The 23,566-nt window shown below is 38.7% G+C and overlaps 1 protein-coding gene across 3 annotated transcripts in view; it reads left to right on the forward strand.

The window, feature by feature from the left end:
- The first annotated feature begins 214 nt into the window (after window positions 1–214).
- The window catches only part of PUM1 (pumilio RNA binding family member 1), a 49,750-nt gene continuing 26,398 nt past the window's right edge, over window positions 215–23,566 (forward strand). Inside the window, exons 1-3 of one of the 3 annotated variants that reach the window (XM_081335474.1) lie at window positions 215–238; window positions 8,252–8,625; window positions 15,899–15,967. In XM_081335474.1, coding sequence (XP_081191600.1) covers window positions 8,263–8,625; window positions 15,899–15,967 — 432 coding nt within the window. In that variant the 5' untranslated portion in view covers window positions 215–238; window positions 8,252–8,262. Of the gene's footprint in view, window positions 239–2,060; window positions 2,187–3,354; window positions 3,373–8,251; window positions 8,626–15,898; window positions 15,968–23,566 lie in introns of those variants that run through there. The other 2 variants (XM_081335473.1, XM_081335472.1) reach the window with 2 other exon arrangements.

The raw sequence follows: 23,566 nt of genomic DNA on the forward strand, positions 1-23,566 counted from the left end.
GAGGGACCTTTCTTTGTGTAATTCCGCACCGCCCACTTTTTTTTTTAAAGTTACAGATACGTTCTGTGGAAGCCGAATCTTGTATACAGGCTAGAGATGCCTGCTCACACAGCATGTTTTCCTACGATTTTTTTTTTACTAATAATACATGGAATAAAGCACAATTAGATCGGTCCACAGGATATACTAAACAAAAACACGGCTGACAAACCACAATATAAGTTCACACAAGGACTGGGTAAGTCCCAATCCTTATCTCTAATAAATTTGCTTCAATATGAATTCTCTAGATGTATTGGGTCTGCAGTTCTTCCCTTTGAAAGCATAGTTTTGTGGAGTTTTGACCTTTGCTTTGAAGAGGCCTAGCCACAGTTCTCCCATGCTAATATTCTAATATCGTCTAATATTCATTGGAAAGTGCTACTGTGTTCCATTTCCATAGGAAAGGTATTTAGAAAGCAGATTATTATTTGTTATCTGTATTCACCCTTTGTTTTAATCTGTGATTCCTAAGGTAAATCAAGTGAGCACCACCTTATCTTTCAGGTTTTAAAAGTTTGCAGAAGGATCCGGAGGCTTGATTTGGATGGGCATTTAGCAAATATTTCTACTAAAAAAAGGTGGGGGAAGATTGACAGGCTACTGACAAGCTGTTTATGGGTGGCAAGTCCATATTTGCAAAGCAGGAAGCTGGCAGAAAGTTGGAGGAAATTGTACAAGATCACGCTGGTTTACTGTATTGACTAAGAGTAGCAACTGAGATCTGCAAATCTGAGGCCTCGGGAGAAACGGGGCATTGTCCCACCATACTCAACTCGGTCTAGTATGGCTGGTGTCATCTTGTGCTTGCTCTTCTGAAAAAAACTGGTGAGAGTGTGAAATTGGGTTGAGTGGATTTCATCTGCTGCCGAGAATATGGAACTAACTAATGTTGGTGAAGGAACTATTGTTTGTGGGTTGTTTATAGGAAGGAAGAGAAGTTGGAGCACTTTTTGTTCCAATTAAAAACAGCCTAGTGTTTTCCACTGGGTATGGCTTGGTTCACCTGACAGACTTAACCAGGTCTATTATAACCTGTTATAAGCCAAGCAATCGTTTGGACAAAAGACTAACCTTGGTTTAATTTTTAAATGTATCATGTGGTAGCCAACTTGCTAGGGTTACTGTATGTCATCAAATGTCAATGCTGCCCGATTCTTTCACGATGCTGGGCAGATTTCAAGCAAAAAAACAAAAAAAAACACACTATAGTTATACAAAGCTCAGTGGAAGAGCAGGACCCCAGTTGTGAATCACCCCGTTATAGAAGGGGCAGCAGTATCACTCCAGTGAGTTATTATTATTATGAAGTGCACACATCTTAAAAGTTTCCAAGTTTGAAAAACACCGAGTGAAACTTTTTTTTTAAAGTGCAATTATTGTCGTCAAAGCTTCCAAACCTTGCCCATCTCTTGCGGGCAGAGAGAGCCGGTTGGGGTAGACCTCTCGGATTTCTGCCTGTCGAGCCAGCTGTTCACTCCTTCGCCTTCCTTTTCCTTGGCCATCGGGGCTTCCGCAACTCGCTCTGACCACTGACCGCGGGCGGATTTCGTTTGCAACGCGTTGCGGGGCCGCAGGCACCCGTGTTGCAACGTATTGTCTGATATAGGGGATCAGCTGTTTCCCTCCCTCCCTCCCTCCCCCCCGTGCTGGATCATTGCATTTGTGAATGCAACATTCCTGTTAACCCGTATCTGTTCGCTCAAATCGGTCATTCACTCAGCCCCCCCCCCCGCAGCCCCAACCAGCCCAATCTTCTCTTGGCAAAAATGGGCATTTTATGGCTCGTGCGAAGAATGCACGGAGATCCAATGCAACTTTCCTTCCCCCCCACCCCTCCACCCCCGCCGGCTCAGACGCGTCCGGGCGGTGGGAAGAAACCCTACCGAAAGACCCTCCCCTTTCTTTCCCTTTCTTCTCGCTTGCCCAGATCCCGCCACGCCGGGGGGGCGGGGTGAAACTCCGCGGCGCCCGAGCTTCTCCGCGCTGCCAGCCTCAACTTCCCAGAATGCAGCGCGACTCCCCGAGTCCCCAGTGCGCCGCCATGTTGTGGAAGTGAAAGGCAAAGGGGGAGCGGCAGCCGGAGCTTACGAGGCCGGGGGGAGGGGGGGGCCGTTGAGATCCGTCTTCATCCTACCGTTCCGCCCGTGAGTATCCGGACCGAAGCGACTTAGAACGGGACTCCGGAGCCCAGGAGGCCCGACGGCGAAGTCGTATTGGGGTTAAGGGCTTCGGCCGAGGCGGCGTAGGGCCCTCCGAAAGGCGGCCCTGGGCGGGCATTCTTGCCGAGGCTCTTCCTCGCGCTTGTTCCTGGTACATGTTGTCGAGTCCGAGGCAAGGCCTCTATTGTTGTTCCAGGAAGGGGAGAGAAAGGCCAGCCGCTTCTTGGGGGAACAAGGGGAAGCGGCGGCTGCCCCGTTCGGCCGACCCCAAAGAAAAGAAAGGGGGTTCCCCTACGCTCCCCAACGGCGGCTTGGCTCGATTTTATTTTTTCCTCCCTCCCCCGCCCCCTCCCTGCCCTTTCGCTTTTCTTGGGGGGAGGGGGAACGCTTGGGTTGGCCTTTAGGATACTGTTTCCAAACAGCCAGGAGGAAGGTGGCTTGGTGATTTCTTGAGGGGGAGGGGGCTTTCCCCCTGCCTTCATCCAACTCCATCGTGGTTTTGAAAGGAAAGTGGGGTGGGGGGGGAGAGAAAAGTAAGACAAGGGAAAATAACTAGGATGGGGAAGGCGAGGTCTTAATTAACACGTAGAGGAGTCGTATGGGCAGGAAATGGAGTACGTGACTTCTGCACAAGCTCCTAGGGTATGAAGTTTTTTTTATCTGTTTGGGGTTGTAGGGATGTCATCCGTTAAGCTTTGGGCTGTGTTAAACGATGAAAGATTTGGTTGTCCTTCATTTGAAAGCTGGGTCGCTTGGTAGGATGTAATTGGGCTTGATTATTATTATTATTATTTTTGGGACTTCGGTAATGTTTAGGTTAGGATTAACAAGGCAAAAAAGTGCGCCGAGTTGATTTCCTCTCCCCACCCCCCACCCCTCCACTAAATAAAGGGGACTGGGAACAAAATATAAGGCTTTTCTTTCTTGGCTTCGCTTCTATAACTTTTTAAAAATTATGTTTTGGTCCGTTAAGGGAGCAAGCAGCAACAGGAGGCTGTTTTCATCTCTTCCTAGGCCCTCGGCTGTTCCAGTTTCAAGTTAGTTTTGGCCGAGCAGCTTGGAAACAAAGCAGTTATGGAAGAGGACCGGGTGGCCTATTGTTATAATGCGAATTTGTCCTGTGAAAAAAGGCTTAGCAGTATTTTACAGTCCAGTCAGTACATATCCAGGAGTAAGTCCTGTTGTAGTTATCAAATGTTTTGTTTAAACAGGGGAGACTTGTGTAATTTGTTAAGTTTTTAGTGTTTGGATTGCATTTCCGGGACAGTTTTAACAATGTAGCCTGATTTTGTAAATGTTTATTTATAGTGATTTCCACTGTATTCAGCCATGTTTATTCCCCATGCATGTAATGTGGGGAATTATGTCCTATATTAGTCGACTGTTTAGTGTTTTTAGGTTGTATAGTTTGAAAGCAGTTGTGAGGGGAAACAGCTGATTTTAGGTTTTGCATTAAAGACAGTTTTGATGGCCTGATAAGATAAGTTTAAATTACAGGTATTTAGACTAGAGGTATTTAAAAATATTTTCTTGCATGGGATTTTCAAAGTAAAGTTTTACATTTAGATGTACTATTTAGAAGACAGTTTTCTTATTACCAAACTGATTTTTGAGTTTATTTCAAGCTGTGTGTGTGTGTGTACACATATATATATATAGAGAAAGAGATGAGTACACATAAATATATGTGCTTGTGTGTGCGCTATGTGTAGCTTCACATTGTGCTCAGCTGTAAAGTGATTTATTTGGTTTTGGCTTGGTATCCTGTGTGAATCTAGAGTGACAGTATTGGTTTGTTCAGCAAAATATTAATACACCATGGCTTTTTGTGATCATGTTTTAATTTCCGTTCCAGCTTAACACTGGGTAATTTATAGCAGGCATAACTTTTTATTAAAGAATACATTGACAAACTCTTTGATAACTACAAATAAATCTCGCCGGCAACTGAATCAAAACCAAAAACAATTTAGGGGCTCAAAGTAGGGAAATTAAAAAAGCAGTGGTGATCATGAGGCCTGAACTTACTGAGTTGTAATATTCTTAAATGGCATGTTTCAAATTGTACAGCAGGACTTTTTGTTGAGTGAAAAATGAAGGTAGTAGAACTTTAGTGTTCTATTTTCTCCTAATGGCAATGAACTTTTGATAAGGGAGAGTTGATAAACCGTAGATGTCCGGCCAGGTTAGGGTCAATGGGAATTGTAATCTGTCAGTTTTAGAGTGCCCCTTTAGAATTTAAATAATGCATCTAAATTTCTAGGCAACAGCATCCTTGACATTCTAGTCAAATATACACCATGACAGGTGAATCTTACCTATGTAGGTTCTAGAATTTTCCAGGAGATTTAATTCCATTAATCATCTGATAATGATAATTCTGTAATATAGATGTCTTAACTAAAAATAGGAGGTGCACTATAATTTCTTCTTGTAAACAAGAGGGGGTAAAGACATGGGCTAATGAAGAAATCCCACGAGATGCGATGGGTTCATTTCTCAGTTCTCTGAATGATCAGGCTCAGTGTCACCTGTTTCCATGGAGTAATGCAAACATTTTTACACTTAATTTTCCTGTGATGCTGCTCCCCATTTGCTGTTCAAAACTTGTCAGGCTTACTCATTTTGGGATGCCTTGCGGATGGCAGATAAAAATCTATGACTGTTGGTAGTACTGATGCTTGCTAAGATTCTGAGGAGAAAGTGATTAATTCCTTCATCATAGTTTAGCCTACTCTTTTTCCATATAGCTCCTGCAACCTACAAAGTCTTTTCTTGTCCTCCTGTGGTCCTATGTGATAGTTAGCTTCTGAGTAAGAGCAAATGTCTGGCTCAAAATCTTCTCAGGTTCTGAGCTGATTTAAGCTGGGATGTTTTTAACTAACATTCTAACCATTGCGCCATATTCTTGAATTCTCCAGAAGACAGAATAGAATTAGTTTTCTTAACAATTTTGCAAGCAACAATGCAGCAGTTACATTGCATGGGGTGCTTTCTTTTCCATGTTCATGAATAGAACTGATACTATCTAAACATCCATAAAAGCAATGGTTTTACAGGGGAAGGTGTACAGAAACATATACTCACCAATATTTTTTCCCCTCAAGCACTAATTTATTGACTTGGTCCTGGAGATGATGCTGAAAATATGTTTTATTTCAGTAATTAAGAATTATTTATTTATTTATTTATTTATTTAATTTGTATACTGCCCTTCTCTTGAAGGACTCAGGGCGGTGAACAGGGTAATACATATTAAAAAACAAGATACAAAAATTAAAAACGATTAAACAACAATGCCCATGAATAAATTAATACACAATACTGTAGGTTTTTCTTTTAATTTTGAATATAGAAAAATAATACTTTTACCCTTAACATTTTCAATACAGGCAGTCATTCACTGAAGAATTGAAAATTTGTTTCGCCAATTGACCTTGGGAATGCTCATTGTTGCTGCTATTCTTGTAGTAAGATAGCCTTTTGTCATATGGATTTGTCTTTACATCTTGAGACAGATGGATTGATAAGGAGCATTAGTGCAACACAAAAATCGTGAATGCAGTGCTGTTCAAAATATATTGACTTAATTTTTTAATTATCTCAAAACCTCTTACATTATTTTTTAAAAAGAATTGCAAGATAAGCTTTCAAGGCCCATGAACAGCACTCAAACCATTTTGGTTTTGTATCCCACTTTTGATCTAGAAGGTTGACAAAGCCGTTCACAGCATTTAAATTTATAACAAAGACTACAAATAACAAATAGTTTGTTATCACTAAATATAGCAGAGAAATAGCTGATGCATAACAGCTTACACCCTCACTCAGGTTTGTGAAAAAAAACAATAGTTCTCTCATGTTAGTTCTTTTTTCCTTCTTTAGCCAAACATGCTCTGGATCGTGTTAACTTCCTGAGAATATTAATGGAAACAAAATATGATCAAATCCCTCCTGAAAAACTCTAGAAATTCTACACAATTGCTTAATTTACTCTTCTTATCGCTCCAGTAATGGGCCAATAGGTTATTGGGGAAGGGAGGGATGACAACTTTTGATAATCCTGGTAGTGTTATGCAACTGTAGGATTTCCTCTATTTTATAAGAGAAGAATAATTCTGATGAATCAGCCCGAAGACCATTTCATGCAACTGGGATGGATTTAGGAAACTTAACAGAGTGGAAAGGCAGCAGTTCTCTCACACCATTGTTATCTAGGAACTGGTGTGTAAGATAACCTGCCATGGATTCTGAATGTCTCATATAGTCACCGTGTCTACTATTGATAACTTAAATTTCCTCATGTTTCTCAGAGTGCATTTCATTGACATGTCCTTTAGAAAATCAGAAAGGTATGCCATCTCATTGTAATATCCCTATACAGTGGCAAGAATAGTGGCCTCTTATGAGGTGTGAAAGTGTTTCTCCAGATTTTATTGAAATGAGAGGTCTGTTGAATGCTGCTCTCTTATGGCTTGTCAGAAGCACAGATCCACCTTCTGGAAAATGCTATGCTCAGACTTCTGGGCCAAGCAACTCTGAATGTTGTAATGCATAGCTTAGCTCAGTAGAATATCCTGAAGTTCAACTGTGTTTCAGAGGAATAATTCACCTGAACAAAATAAAGGACAGCTCTTACTTAATTAAGAGTATACATGCTGTTTGCATGCTTTATTTGACTGTTATTCATTTACCAAATAATTTTAAGAAATGGAATTTCTCTGTAGGCTTTCCAGATTTTCCCCTTTGCAAGGAAACTGCCTTGCCCCCACTCTTCACTCTTTCAGTTGTAGGCCTGTAGTAGTAGTACTTACTTTGTGGCTTCACTTCCTAAGGACAATTTGGTTGGCTATGCTTCAAAAATACTGGTTAAAGTACAGTAGTTCTGATTTCAGTGGTTGTCTAAATATAGAGATTGCAGTAATTTGCCTGGCGGCTTGGTTACTCTTTTTTTCATTGTTTTGTTACATCAAAACACATTTTTCCTGCTTAAGCTAGTCTGTAGAGTAGAAAGCCAACATATATATTTTATTTATATGTTAATTTAAAAAATGTCAGTTATAATGCAACTTCTTTGCCATTCCTGTAGGACAAGCAGCAACTTTAAACTGGAGAATGCTTTCATATTTGGAAATAAAAAGAGAAGAAAAATTAATTATTTGTTTTGGAGCTGTAGCTCCAAATAACAAAATAAGTTACACTTAATGATGGCACTGAATGCAGATTGAAATAATTTTATTTAAGTAAATATTTTAATTTGACCACATTTTGTTAATAATTTGTTGTTACTATATATAAACAGCAAAACTGGAAACTTTGTAATTTTGATATCCAAATATAGGTTGATTAAGCTGCAATCCAGAGCATGCTGAATTGTCTTTTTTTTCTCTTTGAGATGATAGATGTGTGAAAAGTATTACTGTATGGAAACAGGAGTAATGATGTTTCATGCATGCACCCTTAGCACTTTTGCTTCTGTATATTGTATCATCCAAACTCTTTAAATAAGCCATGATCACATTTCCTTGAATTCCAACTAAACTGGGAATTATGTCTTACTTAAAATTAAAAGTAGTTGCTGATACCACTCTGAAGGAATGAGGAGTGTGTAAGGGGGAATATGTGTGTATGTATGCATGTACCCAAAATTATTTTTCATCCAGGAATTTAGGGATACATGCGTTCATCCAGTAATGTTTGCTGTGGTACACTTTCAAGAATGCCTTGTGAAAAAGTAAGGTAGTACAGGGCTCCCCAACCCCAGGTCTGTGGATCGGCACTGGGCTGCGGCATGCCACAAAGTGGGCCACACAAACAAGTGAAGCCCTATCTGTGGGATGCAGGCAACACACAAAACCACACCTCTTCTGGTCCACGGAAAAACCTCTCTCCACGGAATCAGTCCCTAGTGCCCAAAAGGTTGGGGGCCACTGGGCTAGTGTAGTGATACATGTGGGACGTAGTTTTAGGATTCCTTGATATGGCTATTCAGTGAGTTTTGGAAATGGCAGACTCAATTTAATTAGTGTTTTGAACTTGTCTTCCCTTAGGTACTGGTGGAATGAGCGTTGCATGTGTTTTGAAGAGAAAAGCAGTGCTCTGGCAGGACTCTTTCAGCCCCCACCTGAAACAGCACAGTCAAGACACAGCTAATCCCAACATGCCTGTTGTTTTGACATCTGGAACAGGGTCCCAGGCTCAGTCACAGCCAGCTGCAAATCAAGCCCTTGCAGCAGGGACCCACTCCAGCCCTGTTCCTGGATCCATAGGGGTTGCAGGTCGCTCCCAGGACGACGCAATGGTGGATTACTTCTTTCAGAGGCAGCATGGTGAGCAGCTTGGGGGAGGCGGAAGTGGTGGAGGCAGCTATAATAACAGCAAACATCGGTGGCCTACTGGGGATAACATTCATGCTGAACATCAGGTAAAAAGTTAAATATTTCAGAACTGAACAAATGAGCTAAGCGGGCCTTATGGTAGCTGCATGCGGTGGATGTTATGAAATGCCTGTGTATCTAATTGATCATGTTTCCTTCTCTTTCTTCTTGCATTTTCAAACTGACATTCTTTTTTTGCTTAGAGCACAGTAACAAGAGATTCCAAATACCTTTTGATTCAAATCAGAATATTCATCAATTGTTTTAAGCTTGTTTAATTTGCTTTTGTATCAAAATTGGGAGTGTAATGCTTCTTTCTCTCCCTCACCCTTTTCTTTCCTTTTCAGATGTGCTGCTATTGTTAATCTATTTAGTACATTTATCAAAGTTCTTAAAGCGTCACTGGCAAAGATGCTTAATGTTTTATATTGGTGGAATGTCTATAGTTTGCTGCTTGTTCAGTCCCATGTCTGCTGGGACTGGGGGAAGCATAACTTAAAAACCAAACATTCCTGGGACTTTCATTTCTCTCTGCCCTCCTACTGCTGCTAGTAAATATTTTTAAGTAAGCTGAATTTTATTACATATCCAATAACCGGGGAATTTTAAAAATGTTTTCAAATTAAATTTAAAACATCTATTTGGTCACCCAAGCAAAGCCTTTCTTTTGTATATGCTTTTTATGGTCCTGTAAACCTTCTAGAAACTAAATTATATGGATACAGTAATTATGTTTCCCTGAATCATCTGTCAAAAGCCATTGAAATGGGAGTGTGTTTCCATCAGCTCTTTTCTTTTGAGCCACATGGAAGAAGGGTGGTCGTGGTGATTTATAATGTAGGCAGGAAATAGCTGCTGCTATATGCCTTTGTTCTATGTGCTTGGAATGCTATGTAGAAACTCACTATATTGTATTCATATATAGAAGGCTGTGGGTAGTAATGGGGATTTAGAAGACAGGGTGGGACTGTGTTTATTTTTTATGTGTTGATGTTAATTTAAAGATAATGATTTTCACAACTTTTAATTCTTTTTGTTTTAGCATGTTGGCATTGTTAGATTGTTTAAAAGTGAAAATTTGAAACTAATCTCATTAAACATGTTCTTTTAAAAAGGGCCTTCCCGAGCTAATGAGAATCTTGAACAGATTCAGTCTCTTAAGAATATGAAGTTTGGATCAGAGCTGAATGTCCAATTCTTAACATTTTTGTCCTTCTAGGAACCGGACACCCCCTTTTAAAAGTTGACAAAGAGTAAGACAACCTGTGAAGCGTAGCCATGCTTTGAGAAATATATTTTCTCTTGATGAAATTTACTCTGTGGATTTAATCTTATACATAAAGAGCGCTGTAAAATAAATAATTACTGTCTTCTTGTGAAAATGAATTGTGCATTTTTTTGAGAATGTCTATCAAATAGTAGTGACAGCTGCTAAGCATACCCTGTTTAATTTCTCAGTATTTTTTGTAGCAGAAATCATATATATTCACTCTTCAGTGTTCAGATTTCAAACTGCTAACTTGATAATTTCTTCTCAGGCGTCTGCACTGCTTAGATTCCTACCATGCTCTTCTCATGGAAGACTTCAATTAGCACATTACTTTGAAACATGTTTTTATTTATTTATTCCATCTGAACAATGACAACTAACATACTGAAATAATTGTTTCTGAAGCATCATTAAAATTCATACATGACTGGTAAAGTTAACATTGCAGCAGCTCAGAATGCCAGATGAAAGAGGAGTGTCCTGACACACTTTCTGAAAAAAGGATAAAAGCTACAAGATAATCTGCTGTCTCTTTAAGAGCTTGGGAATTAGCAAGATTCTTAATAGGATAAACCTTTGTGCATGACCTCAACCAAAATTTTGATGAGCTGGAGTAAAACTATTATCTAGCATGTGGTACAATACTGCTTAGATAATAGTATATATCAGAGGTCCCCAATCTTTTGGGCACCAGGGACCGGTTCCGTGGAGAAAGGTTTTTCCATGGATCAGAGAGTGCATGGTTTTGTGTTCTGCCTGCATCCCAAAATGGGGCTTTGCTTGTTTGTGCGGACTGGTTACTGGCATACTGTGGCCCGGTACCGGTCCACGGACCAGGGGTTAGGGACCCCTGGTATTTATCCCAAAATCTGTGGTCTGCCTTTCTGCCTGTCCTCTTTTGGAAGGATTTTCCTGTCCTTAGGCTGGTTCTTCCGATAGATTCAGCAAGGGCTTTCATTCCAGCCCTTTTTCAGGATTTTCTAATAAGGGTTAAGAATATTAATTTCTTCTAGCATTTGGCTGTGCTTATGAATGAAACAAAGCTCAGGTCCTGATTTGAGAATTTAATTGGAAAACGATCTACATTATGTTCTGGTTGCTTTAAATGTAAGAATCTGTTATAATCGAGGTGTATTTCTCCTGAATTGTAGAATACCTCAGTACTCCAGGAGGCATGATGAGTACCAAAAACGATGAGTATCAAAACAGATTTTTCCCATTAGGAATAAGGTAGTGAGTCACAAGGCAGCTGACACTGACAAGTTCTAGCTTGTGCATTGAGTACCCAACAAACAGTGAGCACTGGGACAAAATTTTTGCGTCAAAATACATTGAGCACCAAATTTGATGAGTTTCAAAGCAGTTGAGTTGCAAATGTTTATGAAACACAGTTACATTTTCATGAAAGATATTAAAAAATATTTAAAAGCCTGATGTGGACGTTCATATATCAAACCTTTACTTAATTTAAAACCTGTATTGCTTGTTGTGCAAAATATCCTCTGGTATTACACAAATTAAACTTCTTAAGAAGGGATATGCCATCAGTTATTTTAGCTGGGTACATTGTGTATAGAATATGGAAATTAAAACTCTTTAGATATTGTCCTTCTGAAATTACTTTTGATGTGTAAAGTCATTCTATATGCTGTTAGGGATAGCCAATTGTTTTGTTCCTAAACCAGTTGTTATTTAGTGTCTAATAGCTGTGCCATAATTTAGATGAGCGTAAATCCTTAACATAGATTCACTGTGGAAGGAAAAAGTTTTATAATGTAGCTCTATGCATGTCAACTCGGTTGAATCCAGTTGACTATGTGGAAGGAGACTGAAAACTAAACAAAGGCTCCAGAGCTCTTACTCATTCGCTAATTACCCACACTGACTCTAGATGGGAATTATGGGTCAGCATTCCTGAAAGACACTAGATTGGGAAAGATTCTGTTAAGCTTACAAAACTTAACACAAAAACATTTTCTACATCCTGTCAGCACAAGCAGGACAATAAAGAGAACAAGGGTAAGGATTTAATAAATGCCTTTACCAACCTATAGTAGAAAACAGTAATTACAAATTAATCCAATAACATAAACCCAGAATCTATTAAACAAATATGAACGCATAAAGAGCCAGTAAAAGAATGCAACAATGTAATACAACAATATTAATAAATAATAATATAACATTTATTTGCCTTCATTCGTAATAAAATAACCACACAGTGATTTTTTAAACTACTCTGGGGTAGGACTGAATATATTTAAAACAGATGCAACCTACAATTTTCTCCTAAATACAATTAGGCTGGAACAACCAGACCTACCATAATTCACTAATCTAATAAAAGAAAAACTATTTCAAACCATCATATTTCCACAGAGGGAAAGGGATGGTTTAGGATCAGGTCCCTAAAGACCCAGAAACTGGAGACAGTGACATTGGCATAATGAACCAAAACATAAAGGAAGACAGACAGAGGGAATTATGTAATTGGAGGGCTGTAAACACAGGTACCAGGAAATCGTGAAAATGATGTGGAAGGCCCAAGAGAGTCAAAATGTCACTGTTTTGTAAGGTACTCCTCAACTTATAACAGTTTGTTTAGTGACTGTTCAAAATTACAAAGGCACTGAAATATATATATATATGACCGTTTTTCACAGTTACGACCTTTGCAAGCATGCCCATAATCATGTGATGCTTTATAACCATTGCTGTGTCCCAGGGTCATGTGATCACCTTTTGCGACCTTCTGACAATCAAGACCAAGTTCATTTAACAACCGGGTTATTAACTTACCAGCTGCAGTGATTCACTTAACAACTGTGGCAAGAAAATGGGACAGAACTCCCTTTTCACAAATGTCCCACTTAGCTACAGAAATTGGGGGCTGAACTGTAATTGTAAGTTGAGGACTACCTGTGCTAGGATCGCGGGACAGGGAGAGATCAGCAACGGCTGTTAGGAGACAGTTACAGTGGATAAACTAGGCCTGAGATAGTTATAACATTTAAATTTATATTTTACACACACGGACACCACCTTTATTATTTTTTACAAACACAGAGAAAGAGAGAGAGAGAGACCCAAGATCCTGAACGAATAAGGCTTGTGGTGTCTTCCATCAGATAAGTCCCATCCCCCAGATAAGTCATTATGTAAAAATTAACAAGCCCAAGAATCAGTGAATAGGCACAGAGTCAACTGATTATCCCAGTGCTACGGGATCTTTTATAAAAGTGATTTTTTTTCAATTGTCTGGTAGAGAACTAGCGAATTTGGAGGCAGTATGTGTAATTTTTAATTTACAGTACTTTTTCTCATTATTTGTCTCTGATTTTTCTTGGAAAAGTTTATGAAACACGTTTTTGCTTTTCACACAAAACAATTTTTTTCAGCTTTTTTTGTAGTTTCCTCATTCTGTTTTGGCAGATATTTAAGTATTGCCATCCAATAGTTTAGTAAGTCCCAGCTTTCATAACCAGTTTTTTTTTACGTTTTTAAAGATGTTTGGTTGATCTTAATATTTATAGCTGTAAAATTCTTTTCATTAATGATCAATCATACGAGCTTTCATTAAGCGTTCCATCTAATTTTGTAGCTGGGGGCTTAATCAGTTAATAAAAACTTCCATTGGCCATTGCTGAAATAAGCAGTCTGAAGATAATATATTAATACTTTGCACATAAGGTTTGCCATATAAAATTTAACATATACTACACTTAAAATTGATTTGAGGTTTGTGTTTTTCCCCCTCAAAATCCTCTTAAAGGTTGAGAGAAGTTGAATGGCCTGGCGTAAATTTGAAACATTACCAATTTTGATTTCTTTTATTTTTGCCTTGAGAAAGTTTTTGCTTTTCACACAAAACAATTTTGGTAGTGTTTTTTTTAAAAAATAGTACAACAAAGGTTTAAGCTGTTGTACAGATAACATAGTTTTGGTCTCCTGCTTTAAATGTTGCCTGTTCATTTGTTGTTGCCCCAGTTATTTAGTACTAATCTCAAAGCAAGAATGATGACTATGTTTTGATTAGCACTAGCAACATAAGATAATGAGCAAGTTTATGCTAACACTTATAATTTACCAGCTTCTTGACAAAGGAAAGAGGAAAATAATGAATCATGTTTTACAAGTCAGTTTTTTTAATTATACCCTTAAGTATAGAACTAGATTTGACAATGTAGCCACACAGTATGAGGATGGGGTGACTCCTGTTTGCAGTGGTTCTGCTTAAGCCTCTTTTTCCCTCTGAAGCTGTTTATCCCAGAAGGACACTGCAGCTGTCTTTCTGTAGAAGTGTGGAATTGTTTGAAGCTGATTTGGGAGTTACCACTCAGTAGTATGAGTGAAATATCAGGACTGTAATCCGTAAAATTGGGATACTATCACTAGCTGTGTTCAGGGATAGAGCATACATACAGCTATAGTTCTCAGGTTACTACTGTAATGGAGCTTGCCCATTACTGTGGTAAACTGTGACAGTTGTAAATCAGATTTTATGACCTTTTGTGTGGCCGTTGTTAATTGCAGTTGGGCATCATGTTTCAGGCAAAACTCTGTCCAACTACGCAGCTGCATAAAACTGGAAGTAATGGTGTTAAAATTGCATTCATGTGACCACAGGATGCTGCAAATGGCTACAAATGCTGTGTTGCTGAGCGTCCAAAATGCAGTCACGTGACTGCGAAACTTTGGAATGGCTAGAAATGCCCATTTTTCAGGTAGGTCATAACTTTGAACAGTTGCTAAGCAACTGGTCCTAAGTCAAGGACTAGCTGTATCTGTATTGGAGGAATCTCAAGAATACAAAGTTGCACAATCCTTTTCTGTTCTGATGTCAATCAGAATATATGAGCATAAAAGCTCTTTGGAACTATTGCTCTAGTCAAGTTGGATTGTTATGGTATTGTATAGTAGACTGTTTCTGAAATAGTTGTGAGAAACTGCATAGACATGTTCATGTAGTCACTTCGAATCAAAACTGATTGAAGGTAGCCGTAAACACAAAAATTATATTAATATATGTACACGCCTGAGGAGAAAATAAGTGTGAAATTTGATGTTACCTAAGACAATCAGGACATCTTTAATGTCATATGAATTTCATAGTTAGTCTTATTTGTTTTAGCATGAATCAGAAGCTGTTTTTAGGGGTTGCAGACTAGATACACATCACATTTCAACACAATACTTGTTATTTATTTGCCCTTCTTTTCCCTAGGAGGAATCAAGGGGGAAAAAGCTTTTTATCCTTTTCCCTTCTCTTTGCTCCGTTTCTGGAATTAACTTAATTCATTTGCCTATTTATAGCAGTAAATACAGTATAAGGAAATTTTGGATGATTCTACTTTTGAGTTGTTACACAGAATGATGAGGCATAGATTCAGTTACTGTAAACTTTGTCTAATGCTATAAAATTGATATGGATGTTTTGTCCTGAGCGTAAACAATTTCGTTAGTCATATGGACTTTGTATATTTTTATGCATTCTTTCAGTAACATAACAATAATGTATCCATTGCTACCAGTTCAGAAGGCAACTTATAGAGGGAAAGAAAAAGAAAACAATCATGTTGTGTTTCTTTTGAGCTGAAATGTAGGAGAGATTTCATTAGATATCATTTCATATAAGAGAAAATTAATACAGTTGATAATGATGGTTTTCTAATTATTAAATGCAATCCAGAGTCTCTTTTAGGTGCAGTCATAAGCTTCTATTTCTTTTTGTTTTTTCAAGAAACTTTTTGAGATTTACAAACTTAAAAGGAATACACATATTGTAAATGTGAATGTTTTGTTTAGTTATATTAGCTTCAGTTGCATTTTCTTTTATGTTGGCTAACCATCTCTCTGTTTCAGTAAATTTAAATGATTTGTGTACCTTAACTGATAACCAAACATTTGCTTTTGTTTTTGCACCTGTAATTTTAAATATACTTTTATGCAAGTTAAGTACATATGGTTATGTTCAAGTTGCTCAAAATTCTGCTTTATATCCTCTAGTTTTTCAGTTTCTCTTACTTAAGTTTCTCTTGCCTCTCTAATAGGTTCGATCCATGGATGAATTAAATCATGATTTTCAAGCACTTGCTTTGGAAGGAAGGGCGATGGGGGAGGTAAGTAGGTGATTTTATTCTCTTGATCTTCCTCTAGCAAAGCCAGTGCTCTTCCTTGTCTCCATATGATAAATGACCTGATTTAGGCTTAATTTTAGAGATGGAACTAGAGATAAAACTCTCACACTGTTTATGGGAATATTGCCTTTTGTCCAGATGTTGTATCAGTAATACTTTATTGATTAACCATTAAGCCAAAGCAGAATTAACCATTAAGCCAAAGCAGAATACAGAATATAAAACACAGAACAATAATAAGACCATACGTTAAAAATAGAATAAAAGAAATAAGTACTGTAAAAGAAAATGCAAATCAATTTTCATGTCACCCTACAACTTACCTCAAATTAGAACCACATATGCAGTTCTCAGCTGTACTGTTTTGTTCAAGTAAAAATCCATATTATATGTAATTTTTGGGTTCAAGTAAAAATCCATATTATATGTAATTTTTGGGTTCAAGTAAAAATCCATATTATATGTAATTTTTGGGTTCTGACTGCACATGAAATCTATTATTTTAATATAATAATCTCGATAGGCCATTCATCTAATATGCAGTTCCAGATACTGATTTATCTCTTTCTTATACTATTGACATTCAGATAAAATATGTGTTATGTCTTCTGTCTCGGGGGCTCCTCAAATATAAGTATATTCATTATACGGGATTTGATTATGCCTTCCTTATTTAACAATTGTGTCCAGCTGCTCAAATCTTGCTTGAGTAAATAGCCCCCTAAGGTGTTTGGCATTTCTGTACTTAAATACTTGGCGATTTCAAAGGTATGTTTATAGCGGCTCATCCATTTCAATGTTCCAGCCGTCTAAATGTTATTTTTTTTTCCTTTCTGTAAAATGACTACATATTTACAAAACTACATTTATGACCTTATAGAATAGAATAGGTTTCCTGTTTATTTTGAATTCTTCATAGTAGGTTGTGTGATGCTGTGACGATATTGCTGGCTGTAAAGTGTTACTAAATGATATTCTTTGTTGTTTGGCTTTGAATGCAGACAGAAGCATTAGTAAGCCCAAATTTATGGCATAACCTATTGTGTATGAACTTAGCCAATTGTGGCTTATTCAATAAACTAATAGCTAAGCAAATTGTACACATGCATGATCTACTAAATGATGATTAATACTACTTTTCTATCCCAGACTGGCCTGGGTTTTTTCAAATGTTTTAGACCAGAGGTCCCCAACCCCCAGGCTGCGGACCGGTACCAATATGCTGCCCGTTGGGAACCAGGCTGCACAAGAAGTGGACAAGTGTGTGAAACTTCATTTATGCATGTGCGGGAGCTAGGTTGTACGAAACCATCCCCTCTTGTCACCAGTGCAGCTGCCGGTACAGATTGAGGACTGGTGTTTGAGACTGTAACCTCTGCCATCTCTGACTGTTGGTCCTGCTTTGGACTAGCCACGTTCATATATATATTCTTCATTCCGAGTAGGAGTATTGATCCTAAAAAGGTGTTCTGTACCAGCCTGCTACCGGCCCTGCAGAAAAGGCAGGGACAACCCCTTTTACAAGAAGGCAAGAGGCTGGAATTAAGCCTGCCAAATTTATTAACATAAAAACACAGAGCAAAGAGAGCAAACACGAACCATGAAACAGGAGCTTTGCAAGCGGTTGCCTTCAGCAAACCAGCCCTCCCACGTATTCCCCTTTTATACAGTTCAGGGCATGGCTTCTCTCTGCCTCCTTCCGAGGTGCCCCATTGCCTTCCTCTGTTTACTCCTGATTGACTGCCTCCTGCGTCGGGCGTCCTTGAACAGGGCCAGCTGTGGGTCATCTTCATCCACGCTGTCAGGCTCACACAGCTGGGTCTCCGTCGTGACCAGGTGGGAGGGGCCTGGCTGAGGGCTCTGCGGAGCCTCAAGGCCATCATCAGCAAGCTCTTCAACACCCCCCTCCTCCTCTGAGTCGTCCGACCCAACTGCCGAACCCACAGGCTGACCCTGAATCACAACAAAAGGTGCCTTTTATCATGTCATATCTGTTGAGCTCAATATTATATCTCTGAACTGGCTTTTTCAGATATTAAGGGAATAGAAAATAGAAAAGACCTCCTCCTCCCTTTATTGTCTACTGATTTGTCCATGCGTGAAATGAAGAAGAAATTGAACCTGGATATATAGAAGCCAGAAATACATATCACAGAGCAGCTATTCCTTTCTCAATGAGCGATTTTTGGAAAAAGAGACTGTTTCTTATTTAAAACTTCCCTTCGAGCCCTAAATCTCCCATGGTTTTGTTGTGTGAAAAGTTCAGTGGGCGTAAATCCTTGGAAAAGAGAGTCAAGGCGGTGGGGAAGAAGAAGTGTTTTTATCACTTAGTGGTGCTGTGGTTTGATCCAGTATACAAATAACAATAAAAGGCAGAATACAAATAAATAGTGTCATTACGTTTTATTATACGGAAAAGAACATGTTCATTAGAGTTATTACAGAAGTTAGCAGGCTGCCTTATAGCAACTTCTCAAGGGAAACCAGCCAAAGTCCAGCTAAATCAGTTTTGAGCGCGCACTCGTGGTTGCCACAGAGATTGTCACTGTTACTTGAAATATTACTTGAAAATGTTCAGACCAGTTTTATTTGCAAAGTTGTGGCGTAGCAGCATCTCTGCAATCACATGGTGGTGATTTCCAGTGTTTCCTGCCAGCTTCCCACAAGCAGGAAGTCGGAAGTCGCTCCTGCTTCCACTGCTTTTTTCCTCCACCTGGGGTCGTTCTCTAGCTGTTTAGGTAATTAAACATTGACTTATCATTGATGTTTGTCACTATAATTAGTTCTCTATTTATGATCTATAATATTCTCTGCTTAGATGATCACAGGACGGTCCAGCATTGGAGATTAAAAAGAAAATGGTCAGCCTAAACTTCAGTATTCTGTTTGTATCAGATCCCATTACCTTTCTTTTAAAGGATAATCCAATTTTTATTTTTTTATTTTTTAAAAAAATAGTTTTTAAAATTTCTATATTATTTGTTCATTTAATAGTAGAATTAAACAAGAACCTTTTTCATAACCATTTTTGAAGGGTATTCCAGGCTTTAAGGATTTCTTAAGTTAGTAACTTAAGTTACAAACCTTTTGAGGAACATTTCCTTAAACCAGTGGCCCTTAAACGTTTTGAGTTCCAGGAACCAGTTCCATCTTGGGCATTTTTTCCACGGACTGGAGAGAGTGGTTTTGTGCACTGCCTGGATCCTGTGTTTGCATGGCTGGGGCCTCGCTTGCTTGCGTGGCCCGGTTCCTGACCACAGCCTAGAGTTGGGGACCCCTGCCTTAGAGTGCTATTCTATAGGCCTGTGTAGAAATGGCCTGGGGTCATGTTCCCACGTATGCCTTCCACATAGAGGAGAAAGCACAAGTAAGGTGGCCCTTGAAAGTTCTAAAAACTTATGCCCAGCATTGCTTTGGATAGTGAGATGGGCAGCACATAAATTTAATCAATAAAATAAAAATAAGAGAAGTAAGCTACTTGAAGCTCTTTGTATTATGCTATTGAAACTTTATTCTGCCAACCTAGCAGTTCGAAAGCACGTAAAAATGCAAGTAGAAAAATAGGGACCACTGCGGTGGGAAGGTAACAGCGTTCCGTGCGCCTTTGGCGTCTAGTCATGCCGGCCACATGACCACGGAGACGTCCTCAGACAAGCGCTGGCTCTTCGGCTTTGAAACGGAGATGAGCACCGGCCCCTAGAGTCGGAAACGACTAGCACACATGTGCGGGGGAACCTTTACCTTTACCTTATTGAAACTTTAAGAACATTTTTGAGTTTTGCCTGCAAGCTACATGCCAAAAACACCAAATTGCCATACACCTTAGCTATATGAAATCCAAAGCCAGCTGCTGTAAACTAAGTAAAAGGTTGGCCAATAAAATGCAAATGTTATTTGCTCTTGGATTCAAATGGACAAGAGATACTTTTGACGAATACAGTACTAAGCAATGGAGGTGGATTCAATCTGCTTCTTTGTAGGCTTTTTTTTTATTCCTATGGTCAGTCAGCCTATTTTGCTTTGTAAAGCAGCCTGGGCCATATAGGGAGACTGAATTAGGGAGAGGCTTCCTTATCCTAACTAACAGATAAAGGATTGGCTTTCCTTTGAGGCATCTCCACCCAGACTCTTTACCTGCTTTGCCCTGTAAAAACAAAGTTAAATGCTGATAAGAAGCAGTTGTGCCTAGCTCTAGCTGGTCTGACCTTCAGTTGGTTTCTGTAGTTTGACTGGATGATGGAATTGTTCCTCAAGGCATGGTAGAAGAAAAGGGATTTGGGCAGGGAGGCTCTCTTTGTCTTAAGAAAGAATGTGTTCAAGAGTTTTCAAGTTTGCTAATTACTGAAGAATTGCCTTATTAGAGGAACCCTTATTACTTTGCCCCCTCGACATTTCTACTCCCTCCACCTTAAAAATCTGATCATGTGGATCTCCAAAATAAAAATAAAAAAATCTTTCCAAATATGGGAAATGACCAACTCAGAATTTATTTTAATAATATGTGGCGGTTGTTAGGACTACTTGGTGAACTTGGGAAGGAAAATATATTAGCTTGCGTGGACTAAAACGATGCTTACAAAAAAAAAAGCTCTGAATGAAAGCAGAAGTGAGGTTTGCACCAAGAATCTGCTAGAACAGGCATGTCAAACTGCCGGCCCGCGGGCTGGATGCATCACGACAAAACCGTGCCCTCCCCATTGCCGGCAATGGGGAAAAAGTCGTGATACGTCGTGCGATGTCACAAGTTTGGCATGCCTGTGCTAGAATATTGGAGAACACAATTTATTTTTAGAAGTAGCCCTACTCTTAACTCTCCAATTTTGCTCCTCCTTTGCGGGCAAACCAAAAATTAAATGCTCAGTAGGATAGTGGGAGGTGTAGTCCTACACATCTGGAAGTTGAAAAGTGTAAAATAACAACTGAATGGGATTTATGCCTCGTTGCTTCCAGAAGTTGCCATGATTCCTCAAACATGAACTAATCTCCATCATGATTCTGACTTGTGAAGGAGCGAGCGCAAGGCTCAGTTTTGATCGGTTTGGCAGTGATACAAGTAGGGTGTACCAAGATGGGCACAGATTACCACTCACTTTATAGGTCTCCTGTTTTTGAAATATTTTAAACAGTCAGATTGTGGATGATTGGTGACTTGGGCTGTGGATAGCATATCTAGTGGCAAGGCTGCCCTACCCATTTGTAGTATTTGTGAGGATTCTACCCATATTTATTTTTTCAAGCATAAATTGTACAGGCAAAAATGGAGATGAAAAGCTGCCATATTTGTGGTTTGTTTGGGCATTTTGCCAGAACAGAGAGGAAAATAATAGCCTTTGCAAGTGTGTTTATTTTTTCAGGCCATTTCATCTTTGGTATTTGAAGTTTGGATTAATTAAAATTAATTAATCTGTTTGCATAGAAAGCCAAGAATCTGAGTTATTAGCAGCTTAATAACTTCGTTCTTGCAAAAATTGTCCTGAGAAGTCTTGAGTAAGTTCACTAAAATCACATTGTGCATTCTCCTATTACGTAGAGTGTTTTTTTAAGCTGGAAAGTAGAAACATTACACAATATTGAAGTATGGAGTGCTCTCTATCAGGTGGTCTAATAATTCCATTTACTAAACATCCTAAGGTTTTCCTTAGTAAAATATTTTTTTTAATCTCTATTGTTCTTCTGAGCCTGCTAACTTCCCTCATGTTGCTGGATCTACTTTGGCTTCATATGACTGGAGTTCAAAGAACTGAGATTTCTGTTAGTGTAACTAGTGCTGCTATCCACACAAACAAATTTTATGATTGAATACAGATGTTTCTCGTTTAATAACCACTTGTTCAGCAACTGTTTGAAGTTATGACAGTACTGAATGAGGAGACTTACAATCAGTCCTTGTAGTTGCAACCTTTGCAGCATCCTCTCGATCACATAATTGTGATTTGGGCACTTGGCAAACTGGCTTGAAATTAAAATGGCTGCAGGGTCCCTTGGTCAGGTGATCACCATTTGCAGTCTTCACTGCCAGCTTCTAACAAGCAAAATCAGTCAGGAAGGCAAAAGAAGGTTGCAAACAGCAATCAGTTGACATTGTGCCTAATGACAGTGTGGGATTCGCTTAATGACAGCAACTTTAACTGCTGCAGCTGCCATAAATTGGCACAATCACATTCCACACTTAATGACCCCATCGGTTAGTGATGGAGTTCCCAGTCCCAATACTGTTTAAGCGAGGACTACCTATACTGCCTATACTTTAAAGCAGGGGTCTTCAAACTTGACAACTTTAAGACTTGGCAATTTTAAGGGCTGGCTGAGGAATTCTGGGAGTTGGAAGTCCACAAGTCTTAAAAGTTGCCAAGTTTGAAGACCCCTGCTTTAAACTCTTGTCTCTAGAGAGCATCTTGAAGGTGCCAATGCTGTTTTATGCTATATAATTCTGTGTCTCAAAAATTAGTCCATCTAATGTTAACTTCATTTCCACTTTGCTTCTTTGTCAGTATTATTGAACCTTTTTTTAATGTAGGTGGGACAGTGTGAAATAGTATGCAAAGTATATTGAAAATTGGGCCAAAAGCATCAGCTAAGATACTGAGCTTTGGAGGTGTAGCTGTCATCCGTAAAGTTGAGGACATATTTTATTCCTTAGGGTGAAAGTGACCTTTTGACACGTAGCTTCCTTGCATATAAAAACGATTATCAAAATAAATTAGAGATGATGGAAAGAAAAAAAAACCAAGGGTCTTGGCTACTTTCTTAAATATATGAATATTTCAGAAATAAATTACAAATATAAATACAAATGTTTATAAATTTATAAAGTATATAAATACAAGTAAACCTTAAGCTTAAAATGCTCATACTAACAATATCTTCATTTGAAACGGAGAACCCCAAAAGATCTGAAGGACAGTATTATAGAGTTTTAATTGGCTGGCTTGGTTTCACCTGCAGGTGAATAAATGAAGCTTTGATGTTGACCTTTATAAGATCCTAAATAATAACAGCCAAGTTTACTTAATGAGAGCATTTGAGAACATAAGGTAAAAAGAATCTGGATTACAAGGCAAAGCTGTTTTTCTGAACTGTCTCTCAAAAGATTATAAGAATGGGATTTACCACTAAGTTTATTTACAAAAAAATTATGGCAGGTCTGTGTAAATCTTCTAACTATAGTCTTTGTAGCTATAGCAGTGGTAAAGTGCAAAGTTCTTGGGACAAGGGTCCTTCTTTTGCACAGGAATAAGTACCCAGGCACCAAAGAACCATATAAGTGAAACTCCTTGGTTCTCTGTAGAAGCCTAAAAAAGGAAAGTTGTCACAGGGCTACTGGTTTTCCTATTGGTAATGTTTGGAATAGGATAGTGATCTTTTATTTTAAAAACTCTGCTAGTTATTTATGAATGGTGGTTTGAAATAAAACTAGAATTTTAAATGAAAAAAGCGATCTCATCAGCTAAAATCTACTAACCAACCAGGAAAAAAACACATAAAATTGGTAGTAACAGGTCGTATTTCTCCTAATCATTGTAGACTATCCCCAAGCCAATTCGATCTAGTGGTCAAGGCTCCAGCCTAGAAAGCAGGAGA

Source organism: Vipera berus (assembly GCF_964194415.1).
Source record: "Vipera berus genome assembly, chromosome: 9".
Lineage (NCBI taxonomy): Eukaryota > Metazoa > Chordata > Lepidosauria > Squamata > Viperidae > Vipera > Vipera berus.